The sequence below is a fragment of the Chamaea fasciata genome, unplaced genomic scaffold, assembly GCF_029207755.1.
Source record: "Chamaea fasciata isolate MVZ Bird 193981 ecotype frontalis unplaced genomic scaffold, bChaFas1.0.hap1 SCAF_27, whole genome shotgun sequence".
In the NCBI taxonomy this organism is placed as follows: domain Eukaryota; kingdom Metazoa; phylum Chordata; class Aves; order Passeriformes; family Sylviidae; genus Chamaea; species Chamaea fasciata.
In genome coordinates, this window is record NW_027094112.1 from 5,173,355 (window position 1) to 5,183,723 (window position 10,369).

The 10,369-nt window shown below is 59.4% G+C and overlaps 1 protein-coding gene across 2 annotated transcripts; it reads right to left on the reverse strand.

Annotated features, from left to right (window-relative positions):
* Positions 1 to 3,162: 3,162 nt before the first annotated feature.
* On the reverse strand, positions 3,163 to 9,226 carry PHB1 (prohibitin 1). Of its 2 annotated transcripts, none has more exons than XM_066205110.1 (7): positions 9,154 to 9,226; positions 7,897 to 8,004; positions 7,480 to 7,641; positions 6,808 to 6,950; positions 6,115 to 6,231; positions 4,758 to 4,853; positions 3,163 to 3,692 (listed from the first exon to the last, which is right to left on the reverse strand). In XM_066205110.1, exons 2-7 carry the CDS (start codon positions 7,982 to 7,984, stop codon positions 3,480 to 3,482), a joined length of 819 nt encoding a protein of 272 aa, XP_066061207.1. In that variant the 5' UTR covers positions 7,985 to 8,004; positions 9,154 to 9,226; the 3' UTR covers positions 3,163 to 3,479. The 2 variants fall into 2 exon arrangements, with proteins under 2 accessions (XP_066061207.1, XP_066061206.1); XM_066205109.1 differs by having other exon boundaries at positions 9,115 to 9,203.
* Between the last annotated feature and the right edge of the window lie 1,143 nt (positions 9,227 to 10,369).

A 10,369-nucleotide genomic window follows, 5' to 3' on the forward strand; every position in this document is an offset into this window, starting at 1 on the left:
TGTGCGGGAGCGCGCGCGGAGGCGGGGAGCGAACGGACCGTGCTGCGGGCGGGCGGGCGGGCGGGGGCGTGGGGAAGGTAAAACCCACCGCACAGGCCTCGGAGAGCGGCCGCGGCGGGTAGGCGGCGTGCGGGAGCGCGCGCACAGCCCGAGGGGATGACACTGAGAGAAGGGAGCGCGGGAGCGCGCACGGCCGGCGCGGGGGCGCCCACGGGCCGCCCACAGGCCTGAGGGGGCGGCGCCGTGCGCATGCGCCGCTCCCGCGCGCGCCCGCCCCGTTCCCGCCGTGGCTTCACCTGAGGCGGCGGCGGCGCGCGGGGCGCAGGTGAGGCGGGCCGGGCCGTGCGCATGCGCGGGAGAGCGGCTCCGTAACCACCGGCGGTAATTAACCACCTAATTAGCGCAGGAAGGTGAGCGCGGGATGCGGGAGATGCGTGAGGGTGAGGCGGTGTGATGGAGCGGGGGGCTCCCCCTCAGCAAGGCCCGCCCGCCCGTTACTCCGCGCGGGTAATTAATGAGCTCGCCCTAATTAGCGCGGCCAGGTGAGGCTGCGGGAGCCCCGGTTTGAGCCCTCACGGAGCCCCGGGGACGCTCCTGCCCTCAGATCTCCCCCGGTGGCGGCTGAGGCCCCTCAGGAGCCGGGGCGGCCTCTCCCTCCTTGTCCCGGTGCCAAACCCCAACTCCCGCTTGCTCAAACCTTTCCTCTCCCCTCACCGCGCTAATTACTGCTTTGAACCCCTGCGGTTCGGTGGTCAGCGCCCTGCTGGACGGGACAGACGCGACAAGGGGCAGGTGACAGGTGGAGGTGACACCCGAGCGTGTGAGGGAGGCTCGGGGCTGTCCCCGGCCGGGCTGGCGCTGCCCTTGCCCCCGTTAGAAATGCACATTATCAAGTCGGCTTTTGGCCAATATTAGAATGACTACCCTACAATCGTACCGTGTTATGTTTTGTTAATGGAATTCAGAAAAAGCGATGAGTGTGTTTTCTGACTGTGACACAATGTAAGTGCTGAGAGGACTGGGTTGTTTTTTTTTTTTTTTCCTTTGTGGTGTCTGCACTGACCAAGCCAAAAATTATTATCACCTCTTAGTATAACCCTGCAGGAAGGCTGCTGGATTTCTGGGGTTTTTATCAAAATTAAAACAGCCAAGACCCGTATTACCAAGACAGTCACAAATAAATCCATCGAATAAGATTATTTGGGATACTTGAAACCGAAAAGAATGTTTTAGTATCTATTGAACGTGTAAAACAGCAATCCTTAAAAACACAGCAATTGAACGAGAAAGGTGTGCTGTCTGGTGAGGCACCCACCTAGAAACATTTGTCCTTTTCGTCTCCTAATTGTCTATTTTTTATTCAACTTACACATTTTAAAAAGAGAGAGTGGGACTGGTTTTTCACATCCCGGTGCCACCAACCCGCCCGGGGAAGCTGCGAGCCTCGGGCACAGCCCCAAAACCGCTGTGTAGGAGGACAGAGCGCTGCTGCGGTTTGGGTTTGGCAGCCCCGAGGGAATTCACCGACAGCGGCAGGAGCCCGGAGGGGGAGGACACCCAACCCTGCTCTCAGCTTTGTGTTCCTTCCCTAAATCCCTCACAACCTCTACCTGTGCGCTTTGTTTCCTCACCTGGAGAATTCCTCCCACAACAGCGCCGGATTTGGGATTCTGCACCCCCCAAAGAAATAAAAATCTTGGCGCCTGTGGAGTTACAAACACGGAATTCCGGAGTGTTTGATCCTGTCGGGATCCCTGAGCAGAAATAGACAAAGCCCGGAGCCGAGGAGGGCTCGGGGCTCGCCGAGGCAAAGTTCAGGAGGGAGTTAAAAGGGCAGGGCGGGCTGGGGAAAGCCCCGCGCTGGGATCAGAACAATTCTCCTCGTTCTCCTCCTCGCCCCGGCTGTTCCTGGAGCAGATCGGGACACGCTGACCCCGGTGCTGCCACAATCTCTGCTGGAAATGGTCAAAAAACCCAAACAAACACCTGGAAAAACCTCGGGAAATGCTCCAACACCCTTGAGTAGTGCAGCTCCTGGAGGAAGAACAGGGAGAGGATGTTGGGGCAGGTGCTGGAATTTCCTGCCTCGGAGGAGGGGAGGGAGAAGAATATTGGGGAATTTTTGTTGTTGTTCCTTGGAAGGGAGAAGAATATTTGGGATTTTTTTTTTCTTTTTGTTTTTTCGGAAACCGACTCCTGCAGCCCCAGAGCCACAGGTCCTTATCAGCTCTTATCAGCCCCGTTTCCTGGTGTCACCTCCAATTCTGGGTGACATCGGAGGCAGCCCTGGCTCCCGGGCTCCTCGTGTCCTGCCTTTCCCTCCTCTCCAGGTGTGCCCAGGCTGGAAAAACCCCTCCTGAGCCAGGTGAGGGTGACACAAATCTCCATTTCCTCCCTCAGCTGTGGGTGACGTTGGCCTCCCCTACAAAAAATATTTGGTTTTTTTTCTGGTCTAAGCAGCTTTGGGCTTTTCAGGGTGAAAAAAGTGCAGTAAAATTAGGAGAATGTTCTGGGCCAAGGGCTGCAGGCACAGCAGGACGTGCTGTCACACACCTGCGGGGCTTTAGAGCCCTGGATGTTCTGGGCGTGCTGAGGATGCAGGTTTGAGTTCTTGCTGGGGGGACAGGAGGTCACTCACGGGAGCAAATCTTCCTCACCAGGGGGGCAAAATCCTCACTCAGAGGGGAAAGAATCTTTCCTCAGAAGGGAACAAATCTTCCTCACTCAGAGAAGAAAAAATCTCCCTCAGAGGGGAGCAAATCTTCCTCACCACAAGTGAACAAGTCTTTTTCCCTCACTCAGGATCCCAGATCTCCCTCAGAGGATCCCAGATCCCCCTCAGCTCTCCCCGTGCAGGCTGCAGTGCCCTGGGCAGGCTCTGGCTGTCCCACAGGGATTTGTGGCTGGAATGTTCTGGCAGCGCCCAGCCCTGCGGGGCCACATGAGCTCTGCTGCTCTGGGGCCCTGCCCCATCCCAGTTCTGACAGGAGAATCCTCGGGAAAACTCCTCCTGGAGCAGCTCTGCCCCATTCCTGACAGGAGAATTGCCAGGAAAACCGGCCTGGCTGTCACTGTCACTTTTTATTCCATTTCCCATCCTCACTCCCTCAATTCCCCATTTTTTCCTGGATCCCCAAACTCAGCATCACCAAACCCCAGCTCTGTGATCAACCTCAGGCCCAGCTGTGGCCAGCATTCACTTTTTATTCCATTACTGATCCTCACTCCCTGAATTCCTCATTTCTTCCCGAATCCCTGGATCCAAACCCCTTTTCCTGAATCCTCAGCATCACCAAACCCCACCTCTGTGACCAACCTCAGGCCCGGCCGTCGCCGTCACTTTTTATTCGATCACCCATCCAAAAAACACCCCCCCCAAAAAACTCCTCCAAATTCCCGAATTTCCGTTTCCCCCCCTGGCAGGAGGAATTCCCGCTGATTCCAGGTTTTTGTTGTGGTTCTCTCTGCCCCCAGGGGTGTCACTGGGGCAGCTGCAGCAGCACGGACTGTCCCGAGGGCAGGTAGGTGATGTTCCGGGAGCGGGAGAGCTGGTAGGCGATGTCCTCGGCCGCCTCCAGCTTGCGCAGCTCGATCAGCCCGTCCCCGGCCGTGGCCAGCGAGTTGGCAATCAGCTCCGCAGCCTTGGAGTCTCCCTCCGCGGAGATCACCGCCGCCTTCTTCTGCTGCTCAGCCTGAGAGGGGAAAAATCAGGGGAAAAAAATATCAGGGAGAGAAATCAGGACAAAAAAAAAACAGGGGGAAAAATCAGGGGAAAAAAATATCAGGGAGAAAAACCAGGACAAAAAAAACAGGGGGTAAAATCAGGGGAAAAAAATATCAGGGAGAGAAATCAGGACAAAAAAAAAACAGGGGGTAAAATCAGGGGAAAAAAATATCAGGGAGAAAAATCAGGAAAAAAAAACAGGGGGAAAAATCAGGGGAAAAAAATATCAGGGAGAAAAATCAGGACAAAAAAAAAACAGGGGGAAAAATCAGGGGAAAAAAATATCAGGGAGAAAAACCAGGACAAAAAAATATCAGGGAGAAAAACCAGGACAAAAAAATATCAGGGAGAAAAATCAGGACAAAAAAAACAGGGGGAAAAATCAGGGGAAAAAAATATCAGGGAGAAAAACCAGGACAAAAAAATATCAGGGAGAAAAATCAGGAAAAAAAACAGGGGGAAAAAAGCAAGGGAAAAAAAATAGGAAAACAAATGGGGGGAAAAAAATCAGGGGGAAAAAAGTGAAAAAAAAATCAGGAAAAAAAATCGGGGGAAAAAAAAATCAGGGAAAAAAACAGGAAAAAAAATCAGGAAAATAAAAGAGAGGGGAAAAAAACAGGGGGGGGGAACCACCAAACAAACAAACAAACAAAACCAGGAAAAAAAATCAGGAAAAAATCGGGAAAAAAACCCAGGGGAAAACAATGGGAAAAAAAATCAGGGAAAACCCCATGGTTTTGGTGGGTTTCAACCCGTCCAGCCCACCCAGATTGTTCTGTGGTTCCCTGGGGATGCTGCCAAACCCAGTCAGCTGAAATTTGGGATGACACAAGGGATGGAAATCCCAATTCTGCTGTTGGGGACTCCCAGAAATCCTCCAGCCGGGATCCCAGCAGCCAACAAGGAGCAGGGGAAGAGGAACCCCAACCAGGGTTACTCTGGATACTGATGAAAACCTTTCTGTCCAGGATACGCCAGGAGAAATCCCTGGAACAGGAGGCAATTCTGGATTCCCCAGGAGTCCCCAGGTTACCTTCTCCACGATGAACCTGGCCCGCTCGGCCTCCTGCTGCGCCACCTGCTTCATCTCCACGGCCTCGGTGAACTCCTTCCCGAAGGTCAGGTGGGTCTGGGGACACACAAACCACGCCAGGTCACTGCAGGGACAGGGACACCGGGCTGGGGACACCGGGATCCCTGAGGGCAACCCCGCCGGGATCCCTGAGGGAAATCACACCGGGATCCCTGAGGGAAATCACACCGGGATCCCTGAGAGAAACCCCACTGGGATCCCTGAGAGAAACCCCAGATCCCTGAGAGAAACCCCACTGGGATCCCTGAGAGAAATCCCTGAGAGAAACCCCACTGGGATCCCTGAGAGAAATCCCGCCAGGAAACCCCACTGGGATCCCTGAGAGAAATCCCACTGGGATCCCTGAGAGAAATCCCAGATCCCTGAGGGAAACCCCACTGGGATCCCTGAGAGAAATCCCACCGGGATCCCTGAGAGAAATGCAGGATGAAGGAAACCCCAGATCCCTGAAGAAAATCCTAGATGAAGAAAATCCGGGATGAAGGAAATCCCACCGGGATCCCACAGGCCACCTCCCGGCTGAGGAAGCTCCAGACACAAAGTGTCCAAATGTCCCCTTGGAGAAACAAAGTCACCTCCCCTGGGGCTCCCAGCGGGATCCCAAGGGAAGCCCTCGGGAAGAGGGAGCTGTGCAGGAGCCTGGGCACGGCTTTTAAATTAACTACAGAGGGATAAATTCCATTTGTAAAGGGAGGTGGGAGGGCAGAGCTCCCTCCCCAGCAGAGGAGCCAGTGGGAGTTCGCTGCTGTCCACATGGGAATTTTCCCTCCTGATGCCAAATCCCCAAAGCAGCCGCAGCCCAACCCATCATCCCCCAAAAAACCCCGCAGGGAGGGCTGAGGCCACCAAGGGCTGCCCAAGGTGACAGGGACAAAGCCAGAGCTGTGACCACGGCGTCCAGACACGGACACGAGTGTCCAAAAGTCCAAACGTTCAAATGTCCAATAGTCCAAATGTCCAAAAGTCCAAACATTCAAATGCTCAAACGTCCAGACATTCAAATATCCCAATGTCCAAACGTTCAAACATTCAAATGTCCAAACGTCCGAAAGTCCAAATGTCCAAACATCCGAAAGTCCAAATGTCCACAGGTCCAATGTCCAAAAGTCCAAAAATCCAAATATCCAAATGTCTGCACATTCAAATGTCCAAACGTCCACATGTCCAAACGTCCCAACATTTAAATATCCAAACGTTCACACATTCAAACATCCAAACGTTCAAACATTCCAAAGTCCAAACATCCGAACGTCCAGCTGTCCACCCTGGGGCCACGGAGCCCGGTCCCGGGGCTCACCAGGGACACGTCGTCCAGGATGAGGCCGAAGGTGGCGGCGCGCTCGGTCAGGTCCTCGCTGACCTGCCGCGACACCAGCTCCCGCTGCGTGATCAGCTCGCCCGCGTCGAACCGCGCCTGAAACGGGACGGGACGGGCTGGGAACGGGGTGGGAAACCCTGGGAATGGGAGAGAACAGGATAGGAACCACTGGGAACGGGATGGAATGGGATGGCAACCTCTGGGAATGAGATAGACACCATTGGGAATGGGATGGGAACCACTGGGAATGAGATAGACACCATTGGGAATGGGATGGGAACCACTGGGAAGGGGATGGACACCATTGGGAATGGGATGGCAACCTCTGGGAATGAGATAGACACCATTGGGAATGGGATGGGAACCTCTGGGAATGAGCAGTGACCGGACGCCGCCTCAGCACGGAGAGCAGCAGGAATTTCCCCACGGAGAAATTCCCCCGCAGGGAGGTCTGGACTGCCCACCCCTGGACGTGTCTGAGGCCAGGCTGGCTGGGGTTTGCATCCCACAACAGGCTGGGTTTGGGGTTTGGCAGGGGCAGAGCCGGATGAGCTTTCTGACCCCAAACCCAACCCCACAGCAGGCTGGAATCCCCCACTCCCCGGGGCACAGCAGAGTCCCCAAAGCCCCCAGTGCCCCCCCAGGAGGGACCAGGACCAGGGCCGTGCTCACCACCACGGACTTGAGGATCTCGGTGGTGATGGAGGGCAGCACGCGCTCGTCGTAGTCCTCGCCGATGCTGGTGAAGATGCGCGGCAGCTGCGCCGTCACGGGCCGGAACAGGATCCGCAGCGTGATGTTCACGTTCTGCAGGTCTGGGGGACAGGACCCACCTCAGGGGGCTGCCGGGGGAGGACAGGGACACGCCCCAGCCTCCGCTGGCCGGGAGAAACGAGGTGGTTTCGCTGCCCTCTTCTCCTTTGGGGTGCAACTGTGCTGCTGAAATCCGCCCCTCGTGTCACACCTGGCCCAGGTGAACTGGGAGAGCTCCAGAGGTCACTCCTGTGTCACCTGGCCCAGGTGAACTGGGAGAGCTCCAGAGGCCCCTTGATAAAGGACGGGTTAAGGAACTCTTCCTTTGGTCCCAAATCTTTGGGCTTGGGAGGAACCTCTGGAGATCCTCCAGTCCCAAATGTTCCCCGGCTGTGGAGATCCCAAATGTCCCAGTTTGACACAGGAACGGTGTGAGGACCCTCCCCGTCCCCGTGCTCGCTCACCCGTGTCCCACACTCACCTAGAACTTGCTCAGCTCCTGCCCACTTCCCCACCACCTGGCTTTTAGGAGCACAGCTCCACCTCCAGAAGGACAACCCCCAAAGCCTGCACGCCCCCGCTGGCACCCACCTTTGCTGCCGGTGATGACGGGGACGTTGCGGGGCCGCGAGCGGCAGTCGAAGATGATGGGCTTCTGCACCCAGGGGATCAGGAAATGCGTCCCCTCGCCCACCACCACGTCCTGCACGCCCCGGAAACGGTCAAAGATCACGGCCCTGTGCCCTGCATCCACTGCGGGGGGACACAGAGAGACGTCAGGGGGATCACAGCCGTAATTAACACGAGAACAGGAAATTAACGGGGTCATTTGGACGCAAGCAAAGCCAAGAGAAGCTGCAGAGGGAACTCCAGATCCTCCCAGCCCGCTCCTCTTTTTGGAAAAAACAACTCACGATGTCCTCGAGCGGGCAATCAAAGCGCCGCGAGGTCACGGCTGGGGCAGAAATACAAAATATCGGCGCCGGGAGCGCTCCCTGCCTCACTCACCGTTGTAAAGAGCCGAGTTGACAACTCCGCCCGCCACGGCCAGGCCCAAGCCGAGCTTCCCGATGCTCTCGAACACCTTGGCAGCCATCCCAGCGCTCCGGAGCCCTCCTGCGAGCCCCCCGGAGCCGTCACACCTCGGCCCGGGGGGCTGCGGGGAGAGACCCCCGCCCGGAGCCCCAAAACACAGCGGGCAGGGCAGGGGCCCGCTCCGGACCACCCAAACACCTCGGCCCGGGGGGCTCCTCAATCCCGGGGGTCCCTCCAGCCCCGGGGCTCTCCTCTCAATCCCGGGGGTCCCTCCAGCCCCGGGGCTCTCCTCTCAATCCCGGGGGTCCCTCCAGCCCCGGGGCTCTCCCCTCAATCCCGGGGGTCCCTCCAGCCCCGGGGCTCTCCCCTCAATCCCGGGGGTCCCTCCAGCCCCGGGGCTCTCCCCTCAATCCCGGGGGTCCCTCCAGCCCCGGGGCTCTCCCCTCAATCCCGGGGGTCCCTCCAGCCCCGGGGCTCTCCCCTCAATCCCGGGGGTCCCTCCAGCCCCGGGGATCTCCCCTCAATCCCGGGGGTCCCTCCAGCCCCGGGGCTCTCCTCTCAATCCCGGGGGTCCCTCCAGCCCCGGGGCTCTCCCCTCAATCCCGGGGGTCCCTCCAGCCCCGGGGCTCTCCCCTCAATCCCGGGGGTCCCTCCAGCCCCGGGGCTCTCCCCTCAATCCCGGGGGTCCCTCCAGCCCCGGGGCTCTCCTCTCAATCCCGGGGGTCCCCTTAGCCCCGGGGCTCTCCTCTCAATCCCGGGGGTCCCTCCAGCCCCGGGGCTCTCCCCTCAATCCCGGGGGTCCCCTTAGCCCCGGGGCTCTCCTCTCAATCCCGGGGGTCCCTCCAGCCCCGGGGCTCTCCTCTCAATCCCGGGGGTCCCTCCAGCCCCGGGGCTCTCCCCTCAATCCCCGGGGTCCCTCCAGCCCCGGGGCTCTCCTCTCAATCCCGGGGGTCCCTCCAGCCCCGGGGATCTCCCCGGCCCCGGGGGTCTCCCTGCCGTGACCCCTCCCCGGGCTCGGCCCCGCCGCCCCCCGTGCCCCCTCCAGGGCCTCCCGCAGCTCTCCCCGTGCCCCCACACCCCGACCCAGGCCGCCCCCTCCCCGCTCCCTCTCCCCCAGCGCCGACACGCCAGGGGCCAGGGGCTCGCTGTCTCCACCCTGCCCCGGTTCCGCCCCCGTTCCCCCGGACGCACCGCCGCCCTCAGGCCCGCCGCTCCCGCCGCGCCGCTGACCTCCACATGAATCCGCGGCCGCCCGTCCCGGCGCGCCTGCGCGCCGCGCCAAGACCCGCGCTCCTGATTGGCCCGCGCCTCCCGCGGCCCTCTGGGATATGTAGTTCTCCGCCGCCGTGCCCGCCACGGGTCGGCCCACAGCTTCCGGTGGGCCCCGCCGGCTGAGCAAGGCCGCGCGCTATTGGCTGCGCACAAAGCCTCTTGGGAGATGTAGTCCCCAAGGGGAGGCGCATGGGTGACGGGAGGGGACGAGGGACACGCGGGGGACAGGGAACACCCAGGGGACACGGCCGTGAGCGGCACTGGCCGCTCCCGGAATCCCAGAGCAGGCTGGGAACGCAGCCCTGAAGGTCACCCAGTGCCACCCCCCGCGCACCTGGCGCAGGTGACACAGGTGACATGTCCGGGTCCCTTCCTGGCCGCCCTCCTCCTCACGGGCAATTGGGGGTTAATTTCTGGGCGTTGCTCCTGGTCCTGGCACCGCTGAACGGAGCCTGGCAACCCCCGGAGATATTCCCGTGAGTTGGTGGGATCCCTCTTCCGAAATGAGAGATTTCTGTGGATATCTGGGATAAATCCATGGATATCTGGGATAAATCCATGGATACCTGAGATATTCCCGTGGATATCTGGGATAAATCCATGGATATCTGAGATATTCCCGTGGATCTTTGAGGAATGTCTGGATCCGTCCCCGGAGCCGCTAGAGGGAAGCAGCGCTCTCCCTTTGGCTCCGGGAATCCCGAAAAACGGGGGGAAAAAGGGGGGGAAAAGGGGAAAAATCCCACCCCGAGCGTCCCCCCCCGGGCTCTGCGGGGTGGGGAATATGAGGGGCGGGATGGAGCACCCCAAAAACGGCCCAGGGGGGCTGGGGGGCCCCAAAACTGAGCTGGGACCCCGTTATTGGGGCCGGCTGTGGGATTGAACCCCAAAACTGAGCTGGGACCCCGTTATCGGTCTCGGCCACGCCCGCGGGGTTTGGCTGGAATTGGAATTTTCCACCCCAAAATCTCCGTGCGAGGAGGGACGGGGCTGGCGCTGACCCCGCTCCCACACACACGGCCCCGGCCTTTGGGGGTCCCCAAAACCATCCCGGGGGTCCCCAAACCCATCCCGGGGGTCCCCAATCCCATCCCGGGGGTCCCCAGCCCCATCCCGGGGGTCCCCAAACCCATCCCGGGGGTCCCCAATCCCATCCCGGGGGTCCCCAATCCCA